General features: G+C 52.2%; 1 protein-coding gene across 4 annotated transcripts; it reads left to right on the top strand.

Moving 5' to 3' along the window:
* The first annotated feature begins 2,233 nt into the window (after positions 1–2,233).
* LOC141750810 (uncharacterized) lies at positions 2,234–16,786 on the top strand. 4 transcript variants are annotated; one of them, XR_012589794.1, is made up of 11 exons: positions 2,234–2,714; positions 5,308–5,350; positions 6,545–6,620; positions 7,860–7,985; positions 8,736–8,767; positions 9,563–9,672; positions 11,873–11,927; positions 14,972–15,044; positions 15,456–15,600; positions 16,445–16,541; positions 16,681–16,786. XR_012589794.1 is itself a non-coding variant. In XM_074606550.1 (11 exons), exons 2-11 carry the CDS (start codon positions 2,614–2,616, stop codon positions 16,488–16,490), a joined length of 807 nt encoding a protein of 268 aa, XP_074462651.1. In that variant the 5' UTR covers positions 2,234–2,447; positions 2,591–2,613; the 3' UTR covers positions 16,491–16,776. The 4 variants fall into 4 exon arrangements, 2 of the variants coding, with proteins under 2 accessions (XP_074462651.1, XP_074462652.1); XR_012589795.1 differs by having other exon boundaries at positions 16,650–16,770; XM_074606550.1 differs by having other exon boundaries at positions 2,234–2,447; positions 2,591–2,714; positions 16,445–16,776.
* The last annotated feature ends 1,090 nt before the right edge of the window (positions 16,787–17,876 follow it).

Raw genomic sequence — 17,876 nt, 5'->3', positions numbered from 1 at the left:
AAGAAGTTTAGGCGTGTCCTTTGATGAACGGATATATCTAGATCCCATGGGAGTCCCTAGAGGGGTCCCAGATGAACACAAAGCAAGGAATTGGATAGGAGCAGGATTCGAATCTGTCTTTTTCTGGTGGGGAACTATAAACAGAAATGTAGATTGGATAAATTATATTTACTATAACCAACAGAGGTTTATTAATTATACCAGAGATGCATTAAAAGGAATAGCTGAACAATTGGATGCAACCAGACGAATGGCATGGGAAAATAGGATCGCCCTGGACATGGTCTTAGCAGAGAAGGGAGGGGTGCGTGTAACGTAATGGTAGCGGGAATGTTAGTGGCTGTAGGATGCTGTATCATTCCCTGTGTGCGAGGATTAGTTCAACGATTAATTGAAACTGCCCTAACGAAACGACTGGAAGTAGACCCTCCCCCATACCCTGGAAAAATGCTTCATCTAGGTGAAAAATAGTGAAGGTATTGTTGGCTTTCACCATAACAACAAAGCTATAGATCTTTGACTTATAAGGATAACTAACCTTTAGTAAATTAGGAAACATGAGAAACCTCAAAGATAACAACTAACAGCAAATATGAAGAAAAACATCCGAGAGAAACAAAAGAGAACTTCTCCAAAAGACCCCACAAATGATTAACAGAAGGAAACAGATGCATAGGAGAAAGGAGTTGATGATAGTCGATCCTACCAGAAGGAAATGGATGCTTGGGAAAGGGGAACTGAAGATCATCGATCCTCAGAAACAGTTGTCAGAAGGAAACACACAAATAGAAGAGAAAAAGGACTAATGATAATCAATCATCATAAACAATTACTCTGCCTAAAATAGTGAATACGTATGCAATATTGAATGTATATAAGACATGGGTGAAGTATTAGCTGGTGTGCCTCTGACTTGAGTCATGCACCCAGCGCTGTGCTTTTGCTTTATTGGCTTTGTCCCTATAATAAAATAAGTGCCATTTCTGTTTAAGGGATCTGGCTGTTTATTACAATCTAGAAGAAAAGAAAAACTCTCAAGAAGAAGAATGTAACATCATCCTGTCAGCTCTAGAGGCCTCATATGGAACCATGCCCTAGAAATGCAAAAGACAACAAGATTATGAAAAAGGAAAGGGGGAAGTTGTAAGAAAGGCAGGTATTGCTTTTTGTTTCCATCAGAGGTGACATGATAAGGGAAGGACTAAGACAAAGAGGCTCCAGCAAAGGCTTGTAGAACATCTCTTATCACACACACAAAAGGACAAACTGATTCCTACCGGATTAGTGTCTAGAAGGGGAGTCAAACATTTAACCAGTCAGATAATCCCTTTAGGTGTAGCATAAAGAGAAGTAAACAGAGGCAAGGCATCTGGGAAGGATTTTAGGCACCTCGGACAGACTGTGAACCCTGGAGTACCCAACCAATGGGAAACAGGGGAGGGAAAAATTCAGCCGGGATTAGGAAATAAAAAGGTGTGTTTCAAGAACTGAAAGTGTGCCTACTTGCTAGGTCACCCGCTCTTGCAAGAACGTCAGTAAAACTGTGCTTCACAGAGGATTCTGCCTGAGCCTATTTCATTCAGACCAGAACTTATTTCTCACAAGGCCCCGGGAGCTAACTCTGGCCTGCGAGGCCGGGGCAGAGCCCGGACCCCTCTGAAGGCAGCTGCGAGACCTGCCACAGGGCAAAGGCCAACTCCTCCGGGCTCTGGGCTCACGCTCGACCCTCTGGGGCGCCCCCAGCCCCACACGCAGCCGCCTCTGAAGCGCAGCAGCAGCAGCGGCCGGTGCAGAGCGGGCGGCCGGAGCGGAGGGAGCGGGTACGGGCCCGGCTCGGCCCCGCCCGGCTGCCCTCGGCGGGGCTCGGCTCCGGCCGCGGGCCCGGCCCCGCCTGAGGCACGGGCGGGCGCGGGGGGGCCTCCGCCCGCTGGGCGCCAGCGCCGGGGCTGCCCGGGGGCGTCGGGGCCGGCAAGCGGGGCCGCGGAGGCGGCGGCGACATCTCCCCCCGGGGCAGGCCGGGGAGCGGCGCCAGCGTCCGCGGCGGGGCCCGGCCTTCCCCCGGCGTGCCCGGTCGGCCCCGGGCCCTCCCTCCGCCCCGGGGCTGCGGGGGCCGCAGGCGCTGCCTCTCGCCGCTGGCGTCCGGCAGAGGGCGGGGGGCGGCGGGGGGGGACGCGTTTCTCCGGGCCGTACCCGCAGGGGCTGCGGGGGCCGCCGCCGCCGGGGGTCCCTCAGGGCCGGGGTCGGTCCCGGGCTGCCACACGGCCCTGCCCGGGCCTTGTTGCCTTCCCCCGGGGCAAGGGGCCCGTACGGCCTCGGGGCCGTTGGTGGGGACACCGCCCGAGCAGCGCAGCTGGAGGCGGGTGGCTGTCTGCTGCAAGCCCGTCCTCGAAGCCTGCCCAAACCCACCCTGCTTTATTGGAATGCCCGAATCGGCGATTGTGGGACTGGTAGGAGACGCGAGTGGGAAGCCTGTTCTCTCGGCAGATGGCCTCTCGAGGAAACACTGCACGCCATCCCTTCTTCTCGTAGGACAGAGTGAGATCTGGTGGAGGGTTTTAGCCATTGACCTTTGACTCTCCTGCTCCCCTAGGCTGTATCCTGGGAGAAAGAAAGATGTCGCTGAAACCGTTTGCCTACCCGTTGCCTGAAACAAGGTTCCTTCATGCAGGCGGGCTTGTGTACAAATTTAAAATCCGGTATGGCAACTTCAGCAGGTAAGCGTGTTAAAGCTGCAAAGTCACCCCGCGGTTTGGCGGCTGCGTGTAGCAGTGAGTGAGTATGAGACACTAAACTCAGGTCTGGGGGCTCCTCCTTTCCTGCCTTCTTTCACTGACCCCGAAAGTGGTCACTTAAAAGTTGCTGCTGGGCTTGCACAGGCTGAGCATTGGCTCAAGAGAGTAATTTGAGCTGTAAAAAACGCTCCTGTTTCACTGCCACGTGTGGGTTTTGTGCTTCAGTGCACAGAGAGGCTGTTTTTACCGATAGCGTTTTGTGATTCTGTAAGTGTTTACCTGAAAAGCCCTAGAGTCTTTGTAGTGCTTTAGTCCCAGCTGACAAGGAAGCCCCACACAGCCGCTCACTCAGTGCCCCGCAGTGGGGTGAGGGAGAGAATCGGAGGGGTAAAAGTAAGGATAAAGTGGGTTGAGATAAAGACTTTAATTAGTAAAGCAAAAGCCGTGCGTGCAAACAAAGCAAAATCAGGAATTCGTTCTCTGCTTGCCATCGGCGGGCGGGTGTTTAATCTCCAGGAAAGCCGGGCTCCATCACACCTAAGAGTTACTTGGGAAGACAAACACCATAACGCTGAGCGTCCCCCCTTCCTCCTTCTTTCCCTGGTTTTATTGCTAAGCGTGACGTCCTGTGCTGTGGGATATCCCTTTGGTCAGTTGGTAACTAAAGCACAGGGTGCTGGGTCAGATCCCCACCACGTGGGGAAGATGTCAGACAAGTCAAGAGGATGATCTTGTAGAGGTGAAAAAAAGACTTTCCCCGAGGTTATTGCCCTGGAGGAACCTTCTTGTGCCTGCTGGTCGGACACACAGAGATGATGGGCAAGTGCTTTTGTGAGTGGGCAAAACCTTGACCAGCTTCCTCAAGGAGCTCTGGAGCTCTTCGTTTGAGAGGGGACTCAGAATCCTGGAGGCTGCGCTCCGTAATAATCCCAGGTGTTTGAGCTACTCTGGAAAAGGAACTGGAGCTGCTCGGGTTTAAGGCTGGTATTCCAAAGCAAGTGCTTCTAGATTGTGTCCTGCTGAAGGAGTGTTCTGTAGAGCTCAAACTTGGTCTGAAACTTGATGAGTTGTTGCTGTCTCAGCCTCTGATTAATCGTTAAGAGCAATAGTATTCCCAAATAAAAGCACCCCAAAGCAGTGGCTCAGCGTAATGTGGCTCCCCGTGTACATCCTGCAGGGCTGTGGTCATCAGCAGACAGTAGTTGGAGGCTGGTGCCCTCAGAGGCTTTTGGAAGGTCTTACAGACTGTTGAGTTAACTCTCTCTTGAGACGGTGGCAACCGTGCAGGAACTAGGACTGAGATCCTTTTGAGCCAGCGAGTATCCCTGCGTCAGAGAAAAGGAAAAGCACCGTGCCGTCCCCAAACCCCCCTTGTCATGGCCGTGAGGTTGCAGCAGGGCTAAAATGCCCCAGGCAATGACTCGAGCACCTGCCTCGAGGGTGGTTTCATGAGTGCGCGTGGATTTCCTTTTGCAATCAGACGCGCGCAGCCATTGCCAGAGCCTGGGTTCGCTCTGGAGGTGGCTGTTGTTGGCTGCAGCAGGATGGAGGAGCGTGTGCTGTGAACATCGTGCCACCTGGTCTGTCTCCAGACCTGAAGCTACCTCCGATCTTGTGCCACGCTTGTCTCCTTTTTCCTTTGTAGGCTGGCTCTTTGAAATTCTGTTGCATGACTTTATTTTGGGATGAGTTGAAACGCAGTCGTTTCTTTAGCTTTGCTTGAGCATTTTGCTGCAATAGTGTCGGATCCAGGAGGATTAACCTTCCTCGTTTTGTTCTCCGTGTTGATTTTGGAGAGGAAGGTGTGTTGTGGTGTCGTGTAGCGTTGAGAAGATCCTGGGGCAGTCAGAAGGTTCAGGGCTGGGGACCCTGAATGTGGAGGATAGGAGAATGGCTGCCCCCCAGAGCACGTACCAGGGAGCACTCGTGTGCCATAATTCCTGACGCTCCACTGTATTTACTTACTTCCAAGCAACAGTTATGTGATTTCTTTACTTTTTAATGGGTTTGGATTTTCTTTGGGACCTCTGCATTTGATTGTTGGCCGACACCTAGCCGCAAACAGCTTTGAGAAGCTGGCTGAGAAAAGCAGGAGACAGCTTGATGCAGGCAGTACACAGCTCCCAGCATCGCAGGGCTTAGGTCCAATGCTGTGAAGGCCCGTTCCTCTGCAGGTTTGCGCCGTGGAGGGGATTCAGAGATGTGTCCTGCTGGTTCCTGCTTTTAGTCCGTTGCGGGGAATGGCGTTGCCATCGGCTGGAAGACAGAGGTGCTGGTTTGAGGGCGCCTTGTCAAAACCCCAGTCCTAGAGGTTCCTGAGGATCACCTGAAAAGATCTGATCTCCCGTCCATTGTATCCTCACGCAAAACGCAAAGGGGCAGAAAATTGAAAAGAAACGGTCCTTGTGGAATACCGGATGTTTTTACAAACAGTAAATCAGGAGTTCATCTGCCTGCTAAGTATTTTCTGTGTGCAGTGGGAATGATGATTTGTGGATGTTTAAACTCTTCCAACGAATGCAGCTGCGTTGCTCTTTGATGAGGCTGGGATGAACTCTCTCTGTTTGTTTCACAGTGCTCCTGATCTCAACGCTGGAAGTGCTGTCAAGGAGTTAGAGGTAGGAGAGGAAGCAGGTCCCTGGCACTTTGCACGTTAAGCTGAGCAAATGTTTTGTTTGTTACGGGACTGAGGACATTTTGTCCAATGCAGCGTTTCGAGTGAGAGCGATGGGGAACTTCCTGGAGAGCACGAGGGTGAAAAAATGTGGCAAATGAGAAGCCGTCACCAACAGGCAGCGTTAGCGTACAAGAGTAATGGTTTGATTTGAAGTATTTCCAAGAAGCGACCGACTGTTAAAACTGGATACGTGAAACTTCAGCCCCAGACCTGAGCAGTGCTTTGAAGTGCTCAGGCCTGACGAGCTGCGGCACCCTCCCCTTTGTTCAGGAGCTGTGGTGGTACTGGTGAGCCAGCGGGGCAGCAGCTGATCTAAGGCTCAATTGGACGCGCTTTCCTCGCAGCTGAGGAGCTGGTGGGAGCAGTGGACGTTCTGTTGATGATGCCAGTACTTTGTGACCGAGCTTGGTGACCACTGATGAGCTCTGTTGTTGTTGTCTTCTTCCTGAGACAGAAGAAAGCTCCTGCCGTTCCCGAGACAATGAGTCAGATATCCTGCCTGCTCAGAAATGCTCCCATTACTTACTTTAAAAAAACCCCTTCAGAGTAGAGTAATAGCATTATAAATATTATGGACGAAAATATGCTGATTTTAATTGATGCGGAAAATAATCATTTGATTATTTTGGTCTTTTTTGCTTTTGAAAATACTGAAAGGTATGACTAGAAAAAGTTTCCCGATGGTAAAGCAGGAGTTAGCTGGGGCTGAATTGCAGTTCCTCTGTAACTGAACTTGGTCAATATTCAGAAAAAGAGGAATATGTTCACTTTTGAAAGAGGTCAACGCTGCACGTGTTTTGCTGGCAAAAAGGAGAATTCTGAAATGCAGAATTTCTTAGATTTAAAAGCAGGCCTCCGTTCTCCATAGCGATGCTTCTGCGTTAGCTCAAGACTACAATATTAATTCACTTCAGTTTCTATGAGCCCGTGAGTGCAGCGCACTCTGGGCGATGGGAGGGAGTGGGGAGAAGAAGGGGAGGAGGAAAAGCAAAATAGCTAGAACCTGCTCTTCCCTGATTCATGCAAGCTGTAAAGTAATTGTAAATTTTTTCCGCGCCTTGAAACTGTACTTCACAGTCGAATTGTGGCTGTATTGTTAATATTCTGCCCTCGTTTCTTTTTTTGGCCTCCCCAGGAAGCGATTCGAGTAATCCTTGGAAATCTTGATGACTTACATCCATTTTCTACAGACCACTTCACTGTCTTTCCGTGTATCCTTTCTTTCCTGTTCGTAAAAGAAGAGGTTCAATGAGTTGTCTCTGTTGGGCACTGTGTAATTCGACCTTCGTGTCCAGTAGCGTGCGGAGCTTTAGCTGGAGAACGACTCCTTTGAGCTTTGCAGTTTTACCTTAGCTGAAGGTCCTCCTCAGTTGTTGCCTTCACCAGAGAACTGATGTGAAAAGAGAGTTTTGCGGGGATTTCAGACGAACGCCCTTGCATTCCGAATCAGATTTAGCCAGAGAAAATGCACGTGTATTGATAAAGTCCCAGGAAGCCCACCTAATGCGATTGCAAGCAAAGCTAGTGCATAAAAAGGCTGACAAACGTCAGATGCTCCCTGCAGGCTCAGCAACGTTGGCCACTCGTAGAGAAGACCACGGTAGTTTTCTCTTAAGGTACCTTAGGATTAAATATTGTAGGTGCCGTAGTGTAAAGGGTTCAAAAGCAGTTACTCTGCTGAGGCTCTTGTTGAAGAGAAAAGTAAATTGGTCGAATGAGAAGCCTTTTCAGTCCTGAGGTGTGTCAGTTTGGGCATCGGATCAGGCCCTTTGGCATTCCCTCCTGTGGTTCTGGGTGCCCAGGAGTAATGGACATCCAGGTGTTTCCTCCTCCAAGGCGTTCCCTTCCAGTCTTGGAAGAGCGCGCTATTGCCGCACCTCGTAGTAGCAGGCAAGGAGGAGGTCGTCCTCGCTCTCTGTCAGAAGCTGGTACGTACGAGAACAGCTTATTCCTGTTCCTGCCAGGAAGAGAAAGCGTCCAAGAGCATCGTCAGACAGGAAACGCCCAAACAAATGTTGGGGTTGTTGGTTTGTGTCGCTAGAGCTCAGCCAGTCTTGCCTGCATGCTCGAGGAGGGTTTGGCTCGTGGGCTTGTGTTTCCAGAACTTGGCAGTCCATGCCCACGCGCAGCCAGTGCTGGGCCCTAGTGAGAAGTGCCAGCTCAGAGGCCTGGCGTGATGAGGTGTCCTGCAGTCTGGGTGTCGGGCTCCTCGCTGGAGCGTAGCTCTTAGTTACTCCCCAGCCGTGCGAGCTCTGGGAGAGGATCACCTGGACGAGTGTTTCTTGTAAGGTGTCGCTCGTGGTGTTTCCCGCGGTTCCTACCGCCAGATTGTATTTGCTGCCTTCGGCATATGTGCCCTGTGGTGTGACTTTTGCAGCTTTCCAAGGAGACGTTGTCAGGATGCCTGCTCCTTTGGAATGTTAGTGCTCTGTTCTTATCATCGTTCGCAGATCTGAGTAAATGGGAGAGAGTATCGGAGATGAGATTCAAACATGAGAGTGTCCCTCTCGTGCCTTATCCCTACATTTGCACTGTCTATCTAGAACTCAACTCATTTCAGCAGAACGTATCTCGTGGTAAGTCACTATGGTTACGTTTGCATCATTTCTGGAAACATCTCTCATCTGTGTCTCGCTTTTCCCTTTCCTTTCACCTACCGTGTCTTTGAATTGGAGGGAGCAAAACTGCACGCAGCACGGCCGTACCGTGGATTTGAAATAGAGCGGAACAGTGTGTTCTCTCGTGTCCTGTATTGCTTTCCTGACATTTCCTGACTCTCCCTTTGCCTTTCCAAGCCCTGCTGACTCTTCAGCTAGTATGTGGATGAAGCAGCGCCCAGCGGCTCCCGACCTTCGTTCTTTAATGTCGGTAGCTCGGCTGGAGCCAGCACGTGTAGATGGAACCTGTGTTTTGCCTCCTTGTGCTTGATGACGTTTGTTGACATTGAACTCCACACTCTTTGTTTCTGTGGTCCTAAAGAAAGAATGCATTTGTTTTTCTAAATAATTACAGTAATTCTGGTAATAACGTCTCTTGTGTGATTGGCAAATGTTCCCTCTTCTCTTCTGAAGACTCCTTTGACTCTTCAAGAGAAGTAGTTGTCCCCATCCCATCGACACGGGTATTCCTAGCAGGAATTCTAGTTCTGAAAGAGCTGCGTTTGCCGTTTTTCGGTTTCAACGTATCATATGCAAGTCCAACATGGTTTCTGAGGAGTTTGTCTTGTTCTCCGGAAGTGAGGTGCAATGCAAAAATGTACTTTTAAGCTGGTTAAAGACAGTCCAGTCACCAAGTATTCACCAAATTTTGTGATACGTCTGTTACAGGTAAAGAAGGAAACGAGGGCAGTGATGCGCTTGTAAGTTTTGTACCTGTTTTTGGTTTGTTGTTTGTGGTTTAAGTTATATACTAAATAGTGTGAAGAAGCAGAACATAGCTCTCGGCAATGCTGTAGTTCTCCTGTTTCTGGCTGTCCATCAGGCACCGTAAGGTGGCACTGAATTCTCCCCCGTAACCACCCAAGCTGGGAGAAATCGTCCTGTTGGTTCCATCGGCCTTTGAACGGAGTCCTGCCTGAGGAGCCCTGCTGGCTTTGGTTCAGTGTGTTTTCTACAAGTCTGAGCTGAGCTGTCAACCGGTTTCTTCAGCGGGAGAGTCTGTAGGATGGGGTCAATATGGCTGAATCAGGAAGTAGTTTCCGAGGTGCTGTGTGTGTCGTAAACAACAAAGTTAAGCTTCTTTGGAAAGTTTTTGTTGAATGAGAGCTCGGGGTAGGTTTGTTTTCGATATGGGTAAGTGACTAAAACCGGAGTGAATTAGTGAAGGGTTCCTGTCCAAATGGCCCGGAAGAAACTCCCGCTCTCTCTGCCAGCATTACATTCCTGCTAATGGCATTCCCTGGCCCTCCTCTGAAGATGGCAAGCAGTATTTCGTGGTGAAAACGGTTGAGCATAATTCTCTGGATGGCCTCTCAGTGCTTGTCTTCTGTTTGAATAAGGCAGCTGATCTCTTCTTCCTCAAGCGTTTTTCGGTTTTTGTTGTATAAAGACGAACGATTTTGCGAAAGATGAATGTATATTAACTCTGAATTTTGTTCTAAAATAGAAAAGTCAAAATCGAATTTTATCAATACGAAGTTTGCAATGTTTTGAAGGTCAAGAGAAGCAATGAAGCGTCCGAAAGTCCTGCAGCGGAAGAAGCGGTGAAGAGGAGGAGAGTGGAAGTCGGAGCAGAGACCTCACGCCCACCGTTGGGTACGGACAGGTGAGTTGACTACCAAATAGTCCTCCAGGGCACATACCAGTGTTTTTAACGTCTCTTGTACCTTCCTCCAATTTCATCCCTATATAATCCTTTGCCCCATTTGTCTTTTTCCTTCTCTTCCATAGGTGACAGAACCTAAGCAGCGTCGCCCATGTTTGCAGAAAGTTATCCTATGCTTTCAGGTTCCCGTGCCATTAACTAGAGGTCTCCCCGTTTATCTCCTTTGTGTCCACATTCTCTGGAGAGTCGCAGCGGGCTGGGACCTCAGCAGCGAGACAAAGCAGGGTTGCACACCTGAGCCCGGGGTGGACGGGAAGGGCCGGGAGCAGCTTTCTAGCTGCACACCAGCCTGTTCCTCTGGGTCGGCTGGTGAATGCTGCCGCTCGTCTTGAGGCTGAAATCCCTCTCTGTGGCTTTCACAGAATCGTTGAGGTTGCACGGCACCTTTGATATCACTGAGTCCAACCCCTCCTGCTCAGGCCGGGTCACCCAGAGCAGGTTGCCCAGGACGTGCCCCCCTCAGGTGGACAGCGCGGCTCCCTCTTCTTCCTTCCCTCCCATCAGGTGTGCGTTGGTAAGAGCCCCCCTGAGCCATCTCCAGGCTGAACAGTCCCAGCTCTCCCAGCCTCTCCACATTGGAACAGTGCTCCAGTCCCTTCATCATCTTTGTGGCCCTTTGCTGGGCTCCCCCCGGCGAGTCCCCATCTTGTCCCAGGGAGCCCAGTCTGGACGGAGCACCCAGCCCTCAGCAGCCCTGAGCAGAGGGGAAGGATCACCTCCCTTGAGCTGCTGGCAAAACGCCTCCTAATGCACCTCAGGGGCCTGTTGGCCGCCTTCAGCGCGAGGGTGCAGTGCTGGTTATGGCGGCTCCCTTCACGCTTCGTTCTTGATTCCCTTTCCAAGGCAGGCCGTTGTTAGTTATAGTCTGGCCGCCTTCTTTCTTTCGTAGAGCGTCGCGTTTGACAAAAAGACAATTTGTGTCTGTACTCAGTGTTCGCAGGTATCTGCAGAGAGTCCCAGATGCAGCATTGTGATCGGAGGTGTCGATGCTCACCTTCCCCTTCCGTGGCGATGTACAGACCATGTCAGATCATCTCCTTTTTTGCCTTAGATTCTACCCGCTCCCCAGATGGATTTCATGTCGAGATTATAACGGGAGAAGTCCGAAGCCGGTTCTTTCCCTGCTCGTATAAATGTAGTCCTTTAGTTTCCCTCCCCCCCATCAGTTCCTAGTCACAATAAAACCGCTGGAAATGAGTGAAGAATGAGACCAGGATCCAGAATACATTCTGATCTCTTTTAGCCAAGACGTGAGTTGTAGATGCATAAAATACGAGGCCAGAAAGGGCTCTGTCATCATGCGGTCTGGCAGCTCTCTCTTAGTCCTGAGTCTTGCCCCTGAAGTTACGTATTCCAGTAAATCATTTGAAAGTGTATTCTTGATTTCATAATTAAATTGGCGAGGTGAGGCATCAGCTTCCAGCCCTCTATCGCTTTTTTCCAGTCGCTCTGTTAGACTGAAGAGCTCGTTCAGTCTCAGCAGTCGCCCTGGGAAGGAGTTTGCCTGCTTTACTCAGGCCACCTCTTGGTCTTTTTTTTTGGTTTGGACAAGGTTTTTTGCTCATAATTCCTCACGGGGGATTTGTATTTGAGTTTTCCTGGGGTGCTATTGAGCGTCGAGCTCTCAGAATCTCCAGGTGTCCCTCCCCGGTGATACCGATCGGCACAATGTTGTGTGTGAATCCAGGGCTGGTTTTCCCCACGTGCGTCACTTGGTACCTCTCTGCACAGAGTTTCCGCTGCCATCTCATTGCTCCATGACCGAGTCTTGTACGAGCTTCTGCGGTTCTCTGCTCCCTGCCCTTCTCTTGGTGTCAGTAACCTTGTAGGATTTGCGGCCTTTCTCAACCTGCTGCTCATCCCACTCTCCGTGTCATGTAACGCTTCTTTTTCCTCTTGAACTGCTCGTTGGTTTTACTAGAAAAGCAGAAAGCCTGACACTGGAAGGAGTGCCTAGTTTCATTTTTGAAAGGAGCCTTTGAAGCATGAGGACCAAGACAGATTAAGGGTATCTGTCTTCTTGTCTAGAGGTACCAAAACCCTGATTTCTAATTAAATAGTTGGAGTAGCCATTGACAAGTTTGCTTCCTTTTTGTGACATTTTGTAACCTCAGTTCTTCCTCCCTTGACTTCTTTTTAGGACTGGAGCCAGGCACGGTGACTGTCGGAGTAAAGCAAAGCAGGGATGTGAAACGGTAAGCGACGGAATATTCAGAGCGAGACAACAGCATCTGTTTAGTCCTAGATTCTTAAAGTGGCAAGTATAAAAATGCCTTCGGGTAGTTTGTTTTTCCCTTTTCGCCTGCATTGAGGCATTTGTGATTCCTGCTCGTCAATCTTGGCCAAGTGATGAGTTTTCCCGGGAGATGACATAAGCTTTTCCACCGCTCACCGACCGGTCCCGGGACACCCCAGCCCGCTCCCAAGCGGCGACTTCCCGCCCCCTCCCCGGCAGCTGCTGGCTGCAGACTGGGCATGGCTCCCATGGGATGGAACACCTGTGTCCCTGCTGGAGCCTGGGGAGAATTAACCCTATCCCCGTCGGAACCAGGACATGAGGAATGACTCGTCTTCTCAGCAAATACCAATTCAGGTGAGAAGAACCTTCTCTGGAACGGGTGCTTGTGCCACCACGACTCGTACCTGGAATCTGCACGAGTCAGAGCACTGTTGCACTGAGAGGGACGTCCGGACACCAGCTGTTGTGTTTATGAATACCAGAGCAGGTGTCACGAGCATCGCCTGAAATCACGGGCAGATGGTCTCTCCCTCAGTGCGTTTTTTTAGGAGATCAGCGCCAGGTGCTTCTGTGACCTGCTTTCCGTTTGATTTGCTTTCCATTTGCTTTCTTTTGGTATTCAGGATCAGAAGAAAAATTAGGCTTAGGAAAAAACGTATCCGTAGCCCCTGTACTTCCCCAGGCTTCTTCTGATCATTCCTCTAGGGCTCTTGTTCCCTTTATCAGCAGCGCATGGCCTTGGATCCAGATCCACCTGGTGCTTCAGAACGCATCTCAAAAAGGGAAGGGTCTCGTTACACAGGAAGGAAATCCGTCTACTTAGTGCCCATAGGACTGATGTTACAAGACGGGCACTCGATCCAGAAGGAGGAGCGTGGAAGTGCCGCCGTCACACGGCTGGGACAGAGATGGCATTTCCAGCTCCCATCCAAATACCTTCTCGGCCTGCGATCTCGCCAGCAGGCTGTCTGGTCAGGATGCGTGGTGCTGAGCCTGCGCAGCTTTCCACTTAGCGCGTGCACCAGCAGCCAAAGGAGGAGAAAAGAGAACTGAGAGACGCTCGGACTGTCACTGCAGATAATTTTCCTGACTTAGTTAATGCTCCGAGACTGAACTGCAAAGACCTCAGGCCACCTACAGTTTGGAATTTTGCATCAGCCTGAGCTGAGTGCAAGAGAAACGCCATCGGGGAGCGGATCTCCTCTCCTCTCCTCTCCTCTCCTCTCCTCTCCTCTCCTCTCCTCTCCTCTCCTCTCCTCTCCTCTCCTCTCCTCTCCTCTCCTCTCCTCTCCTCTCCTCTCCTCTCCTCTCCTCTCCTCTCCTCTCCTCTCCTCTCCTCTCCTCTCCTCTCCTCTCCTCTCCTCTCCTCTCCTCTCCTCTCCTCTCCTCTCCTCTCCTCTCCTCTCCTCTCCTCTCCTCTCCTCTCCTCTCCTCTCCTCTCCTCTCCTCTCCTCTCCTCTCCTCTCCTCTCCTCTCCTCTCCTCTCCTCTCCTCTCCTCTCCTCTCCTCTCCTCTCCTCTCCTCTCCTCTCCTCTCCTCTCCTCTCCTCTCCTCTCCTCTCCTCTCCTCTCCTCTCCTCTCCTCTCCTCTCCTCTCCTCTCCTCTCCTCTCCTCTCCTCTCCTCTCCTCTCCTCTCCTCTCCTCTCCTCTCCTCTCCTCTCCTCTCCTCTCCTCTCCTCTCCTCTCCTCTCCTCTCCTCTCCTCTCCTCTCCTCTCCTCTCCTCTCCTCTCCTCTCCTCTCCTCTCCTCTCCTCTCCTCTCCTCTCCTCTCCTCTCCTCTCCTCTCCTCTCCTCTCCTCTCCTCTCCTCTCCTCTCCTCTCCTCTCCTCTCCTCTCCTCTCCTCTCCTCTCCTCTCCTCTCCTCTCCTCTCCTCTCCTCTCCTCTCCTCTCCTCTCCTCTCCTCTCCTCTCCTCTCCTCTCCTCTCCTCTCCTCTCCTCTCCTCTCCTCTCCTCTCCTCTCCTCTCCTCTCCTCTCCTCTCCTCTCCTCTCCTCTCCTCTCCTCTCCTCTCCTCTCCTCTCCTCTCCTCTCCTCTCCTCTCCTCTCCTCTCCTCTCCTCTCCTCTCCTCTCCTCTCCTCTCCTCTCCTCTCCTCTCCTCTCCTCTCCTCTCCTCTCCTCTCCTCTCCTCTCCTCTCCTCTCCTCTCCTCTCCTCTCCTCTCCTCTCCTCTCCTCTCCTCTCCTCTCCTCTCCTCTCCTCTCCTCTCCTCTCCTCTCCTCTCCTCTCCTCTCCTCTCCTCTCCTCTCCTCTCCTCTCCTCTCCTCTCCTCTCCTCTCCTCTCCTCTCCTCTCCTCTCCTCTCCTCTCCTCTCCTCTCCTCTCCTCTCCTCTCCTCTCCTCTCCTCTCCTCTCCTCTCCTCTCCTCTCCTCTCCTCTCCTCTCCTCTCCTCTCCTCTCCTCTCCTCTCCTCTCCTCTCCTCTCCTCTCCTCTCCTCTCCTCTCCTCTCCTCTCCTCTCCTCTCCTCTGTGACAAAGCTAGTTTATCCTCTCCTCAAGAAGCTTACGTGCTGATTTTGTTGTCTGTGCTCCTTCGTCTCGCTGATAGCCTTCCTCCTGGGTATTCCTGGCTCACCTTGTGCTTCCGTGGCTGTTCGCTTTTGTCCCTTCCCTGTTAATCTGTTTCCTATGACTGTGTCTTCGCAGGCCTGATGTTCAGGGGCCTGTATTGTCCAGTGGCTGTTATTTCCCACAGCACCTCTCTTCGTGCTTTTTTAAAAATCTCTGCCTGTGCCACAGCTGCTGTTATTCTTTCCCTATCTGCTGTGTTAAAGTCCACTCAATGAGTTACAGCTTTAGGTTGGGCGTGCGAATGTCCTGAGGAGGGAGAGGCGGAAATATATAGGTGAAGAAAGTCCTCGTAGTGGCAGGAAAAGAAATTCAAATGGCAGAACAAGAGCGTAGACCTTGCCTTTTAGTTCTTACAGCGAGCGAACAAGCAAAAATCTCCTGCCCGATGGAATTTGACATGGTGTAATGGTTCTTGGGTTCCTTTTCCTTTCAGAATTCCTCCAAAGCAAAGGAGCGTGAGTTTAGTCCAGCATCCCTTGGCGTGGGCTGTAACCAAGCGCTTTTCTGTAAGTAAGGAGTTTGTGCATTGTCCCATTCAAACCGGCCGATTCCCTCCAAAGCTGCGAGGATTACGTTGGTGTGAGTTTTCCTTTAAAAAGCACGTTTGGCATTTTCCAGCAGGCGAGATGAGGCATTAGACCCACTGTGAAGCGGTAGGTCAGCAGGGATTTTGGCTGAGACTCCCTCCCCGCGGAACACGCTCCCAGCCACGGAGCGAGGCCACGCGGCTCTTTGGGAGCCGGGCTGGGAGATGGGAGCCCACCTCCAAGCCATTCTGCGTGGGGATGGCCGTGACACCTTCCAACGTCACGGCCGTCGGAGCCCGGACCCCCCCCTCAGTATCGGGGTGTGCCGTTGGTACGCAGGGAGTGTGGAGAGAGCCAGCGTGTGGTTCGTTCTTCTGCCGTTCCTTGCAGGGGGATCTGGGGAATCTGACCTCGAACGAAGAACAGCAGCCAGTCAGGCTGAAGGCACGGTGCAGCTGCTGCAGCCAACGGACCCAACGGCCAACAAGGGAAGCGTGGAGTCCAAAGGAAAAGGTGTCTCAACGTTCTGGAGAAGGTACTAACACCGCAGCTCTGAGCAGGTGCAGGCCTGGCTGTGTCCGAGCCTGTGGGGGAGGCTGGGCCTGATTGGGGCGGTTCAGGCGATTCTGCGGGATCCTGAAGAACGGAGACGCCTTTTCTGGGGTTAAACCAAAGTCTCCCAGGGCAACGAAACATTCAGGGATGTCCTGTGGTCAGGGGCAACGTTCCCAGTCAATGTTCCTCTTCTGAGCGGTCTTTGGGAACCACCCCCCCCGCCACGGGAGGGTTCCTGCCCCCAGTCCCAGCCCCCACCCAACGGGGCTTTCATCAGCTGAGGAGAGCCATCTCCAGCCCCATTCCTAAAGGACTTCAACGCTCCCCCTTCTAACAGGGCCTTCCCGGGATGGACCTTCAGGTCCAAATAAAGCAGGACCTTTATTTGGCCGCTCAGCAACTGTGGCTTTGGCCACCTTGACTCTCAAAGACACCGTTTGAAACCCAAACTAAAGTAACGGCGCAAAGCGTTGCTGGGCGCTGCTGGCCAAAGGAGCGCTCTGAAGCCGTGGAGCTGTATCCCGCGGGAGCGGTCCGTTCCCTGTGCAGCACACGTGGACCATCGGCAGTGACTGATAGGTGACTTAGTTTCGGAAGGAATAAAAGTCCTTCTTAATCCTAATGTAGCCAGTCCCTTTGACTGCTGAGCCCAGACCCTTGTGGCCAAGTTATTCTTTATGTTTCCTCTATTTTTTCAGTCTTCCTCTGATTTCTTTTGCGCTGGGGCTGTGTCTTTCTGGTGGACAGAAATGACCTTGTTAGTACAACTCTCAGAGAAGCCTTTGAAGTATAACGTGCTCTTGTTGTTGTTGTTGCTTCCCCAGCATGATCTTTTCGCCACTACAGCATCTTTTTGGTGGGAAGAACTGACCTGGAAGTCCTGATTGTGGTGGAAAGGTCACCTTGTAGCGTGAGCATCAGGTGGTATTGTTTCTCGTGTAATTCAGCTTTTCACATTGCTTGTCTTACCTATTAAACGCTTTAACGGAAAGTCTGTTTTGTTCACCTTCTCAACTCAACATCCTGAAGATGTTGGGTTAGAATGTCCTTTTCTTCACAGCCTAGAGTTTTTGGAAAAAGAGCAACAAGCTTTAAGATTGTGATCCTCGAGTGTCATACATCGGGAATGTCACGTGGAAAAGTTCTTAGATGAGGTTCTAATAAAACAAGCATCGACTCGGAACTGCATGTTACTTTACTGAGCCTTCCCCTGGCAGAAAACACGCTTTCCCCCCAGGAAGCAGCAGAGGTTTCCAGTATTAGCCGGGACTCTGCTTCACAGCACTAAAAAGGTGAAGACTGGGGCAGATTTGGCCGCCTTCTAAAAGGAAAGGGAAAGGTACTTGGGAAAGGAGGAGCAGAAACGAGCAAGCCGGGCTGTTTCCCGGGGGAACTCTTCCCTCTCTTCTCCTTGGCATCCCGTCAGGGCTGGAAAAGCCAGAGCCTCCCGGCGGCTGGCGGCACTGGTGCCGTACTGGTGGCACTGGTGGCTCTGGAGCCCGATGCTCCCGGCTGCTGCAGTCAGCGCGATGGGGGCAGAGAGCTCCTTGGCGAGAGAAGTCGGGATGGGAAGAGGCGTCTCCGCTTCTCCTCTTAGCGCAGGACGTTTTTGTGCTCCTGCCCCCCCAGAAGGGGGGAGCCCATCTGCCCGGTGCCGCTTGTCCTGCCGCCGGCTCTGCCGCTGCTCCGGCCGAGCCGAGCCGAGCCGAGGCGAGCCGAGCCGGTCCGAACAGAGCCGAGCGTTTCCGAACAGAGCCGAGCGTTTCCGAACAGAGCCGAGCGGATCGGAGAGGAAGCGAGCGGGACCGAGCAGAGCCGAGAGGAACCGAGCGAGATAGAGCGGAGACGAACGCGGCCGAAGAGAGCCGAGAGGAACGAGCGGGGCCGAACACAGCCGAGCGGGAGCCGCTCAGATCTCGCGAGAGCCGTTGGCGAGGTCTGGGCGTTGCCGGGGCAACGGCGGGAGGCTCAAACGCGCGGTACCGGCGGCAGCGGCCGGTCGCCGAGGGTCTTTGCTCACAAGCTGTCAGGGCCCGTTGCCAGAGCTTTAAACTGGGCTTGAAGCGGGAGTGGGACAGTATCAGGCTTGCCCATGACGAGCTGTGGGAACGTGCTACGGGGAGAGGGACGGGGTGCCAGCGAGGGCCCTCAGCCTGTTGCTCCGAGACGTGCTGGGTGCAGCGCACTTGGAGCCCTATGGAGACGAGCCGGGGCTGCTGAGGTCATAGGAGCCAACAGGGAAACATCAGTGAAGTC

The sequence above is a fragment of the Larus michahellis genome, chromosome 13 (genome assembly GCF_964199755.1).
Source record: "Larus michahellis chromosome 13, bLarMic1.1, whole genome shotgun sequence".
NCBI classification, from domain to species: domain Eukaryota; kingdom Metazoa; phylum Chordata; class Aves; order Charadriiformes; family Laridae; genus Larus; species Larus michahellis.
This window is presented reverse-complemented; position numbering and strand designations above follow the sequence as displayed.

Excerpts from the sequence above, each read along its gene's own strand:
- LOC141750810 (XM_074606550.1), top strand. The coding sequence starts at position 2,614 with ATGTCGCTGAAACCGTTTGCCTACCCGTTGCCTGAAACAAGGTTCCTT. Across the intron at positions 9,673-11,872 it reads CCACCGTTGGGTACGGACAG|GACTGGAGCCAGGCACGGTG; the intron begins GTGAGTTGACTA and ends ACTTCTTTTTAG. Across the intron at positions 15,045-15,455 it reads CTGTAACCAAGCGCTTTTCT|GGGGATCTGGGGAATCTGAC; the intron begins GTAAGTAAGGAG and ends CGTTCCTTGCAG.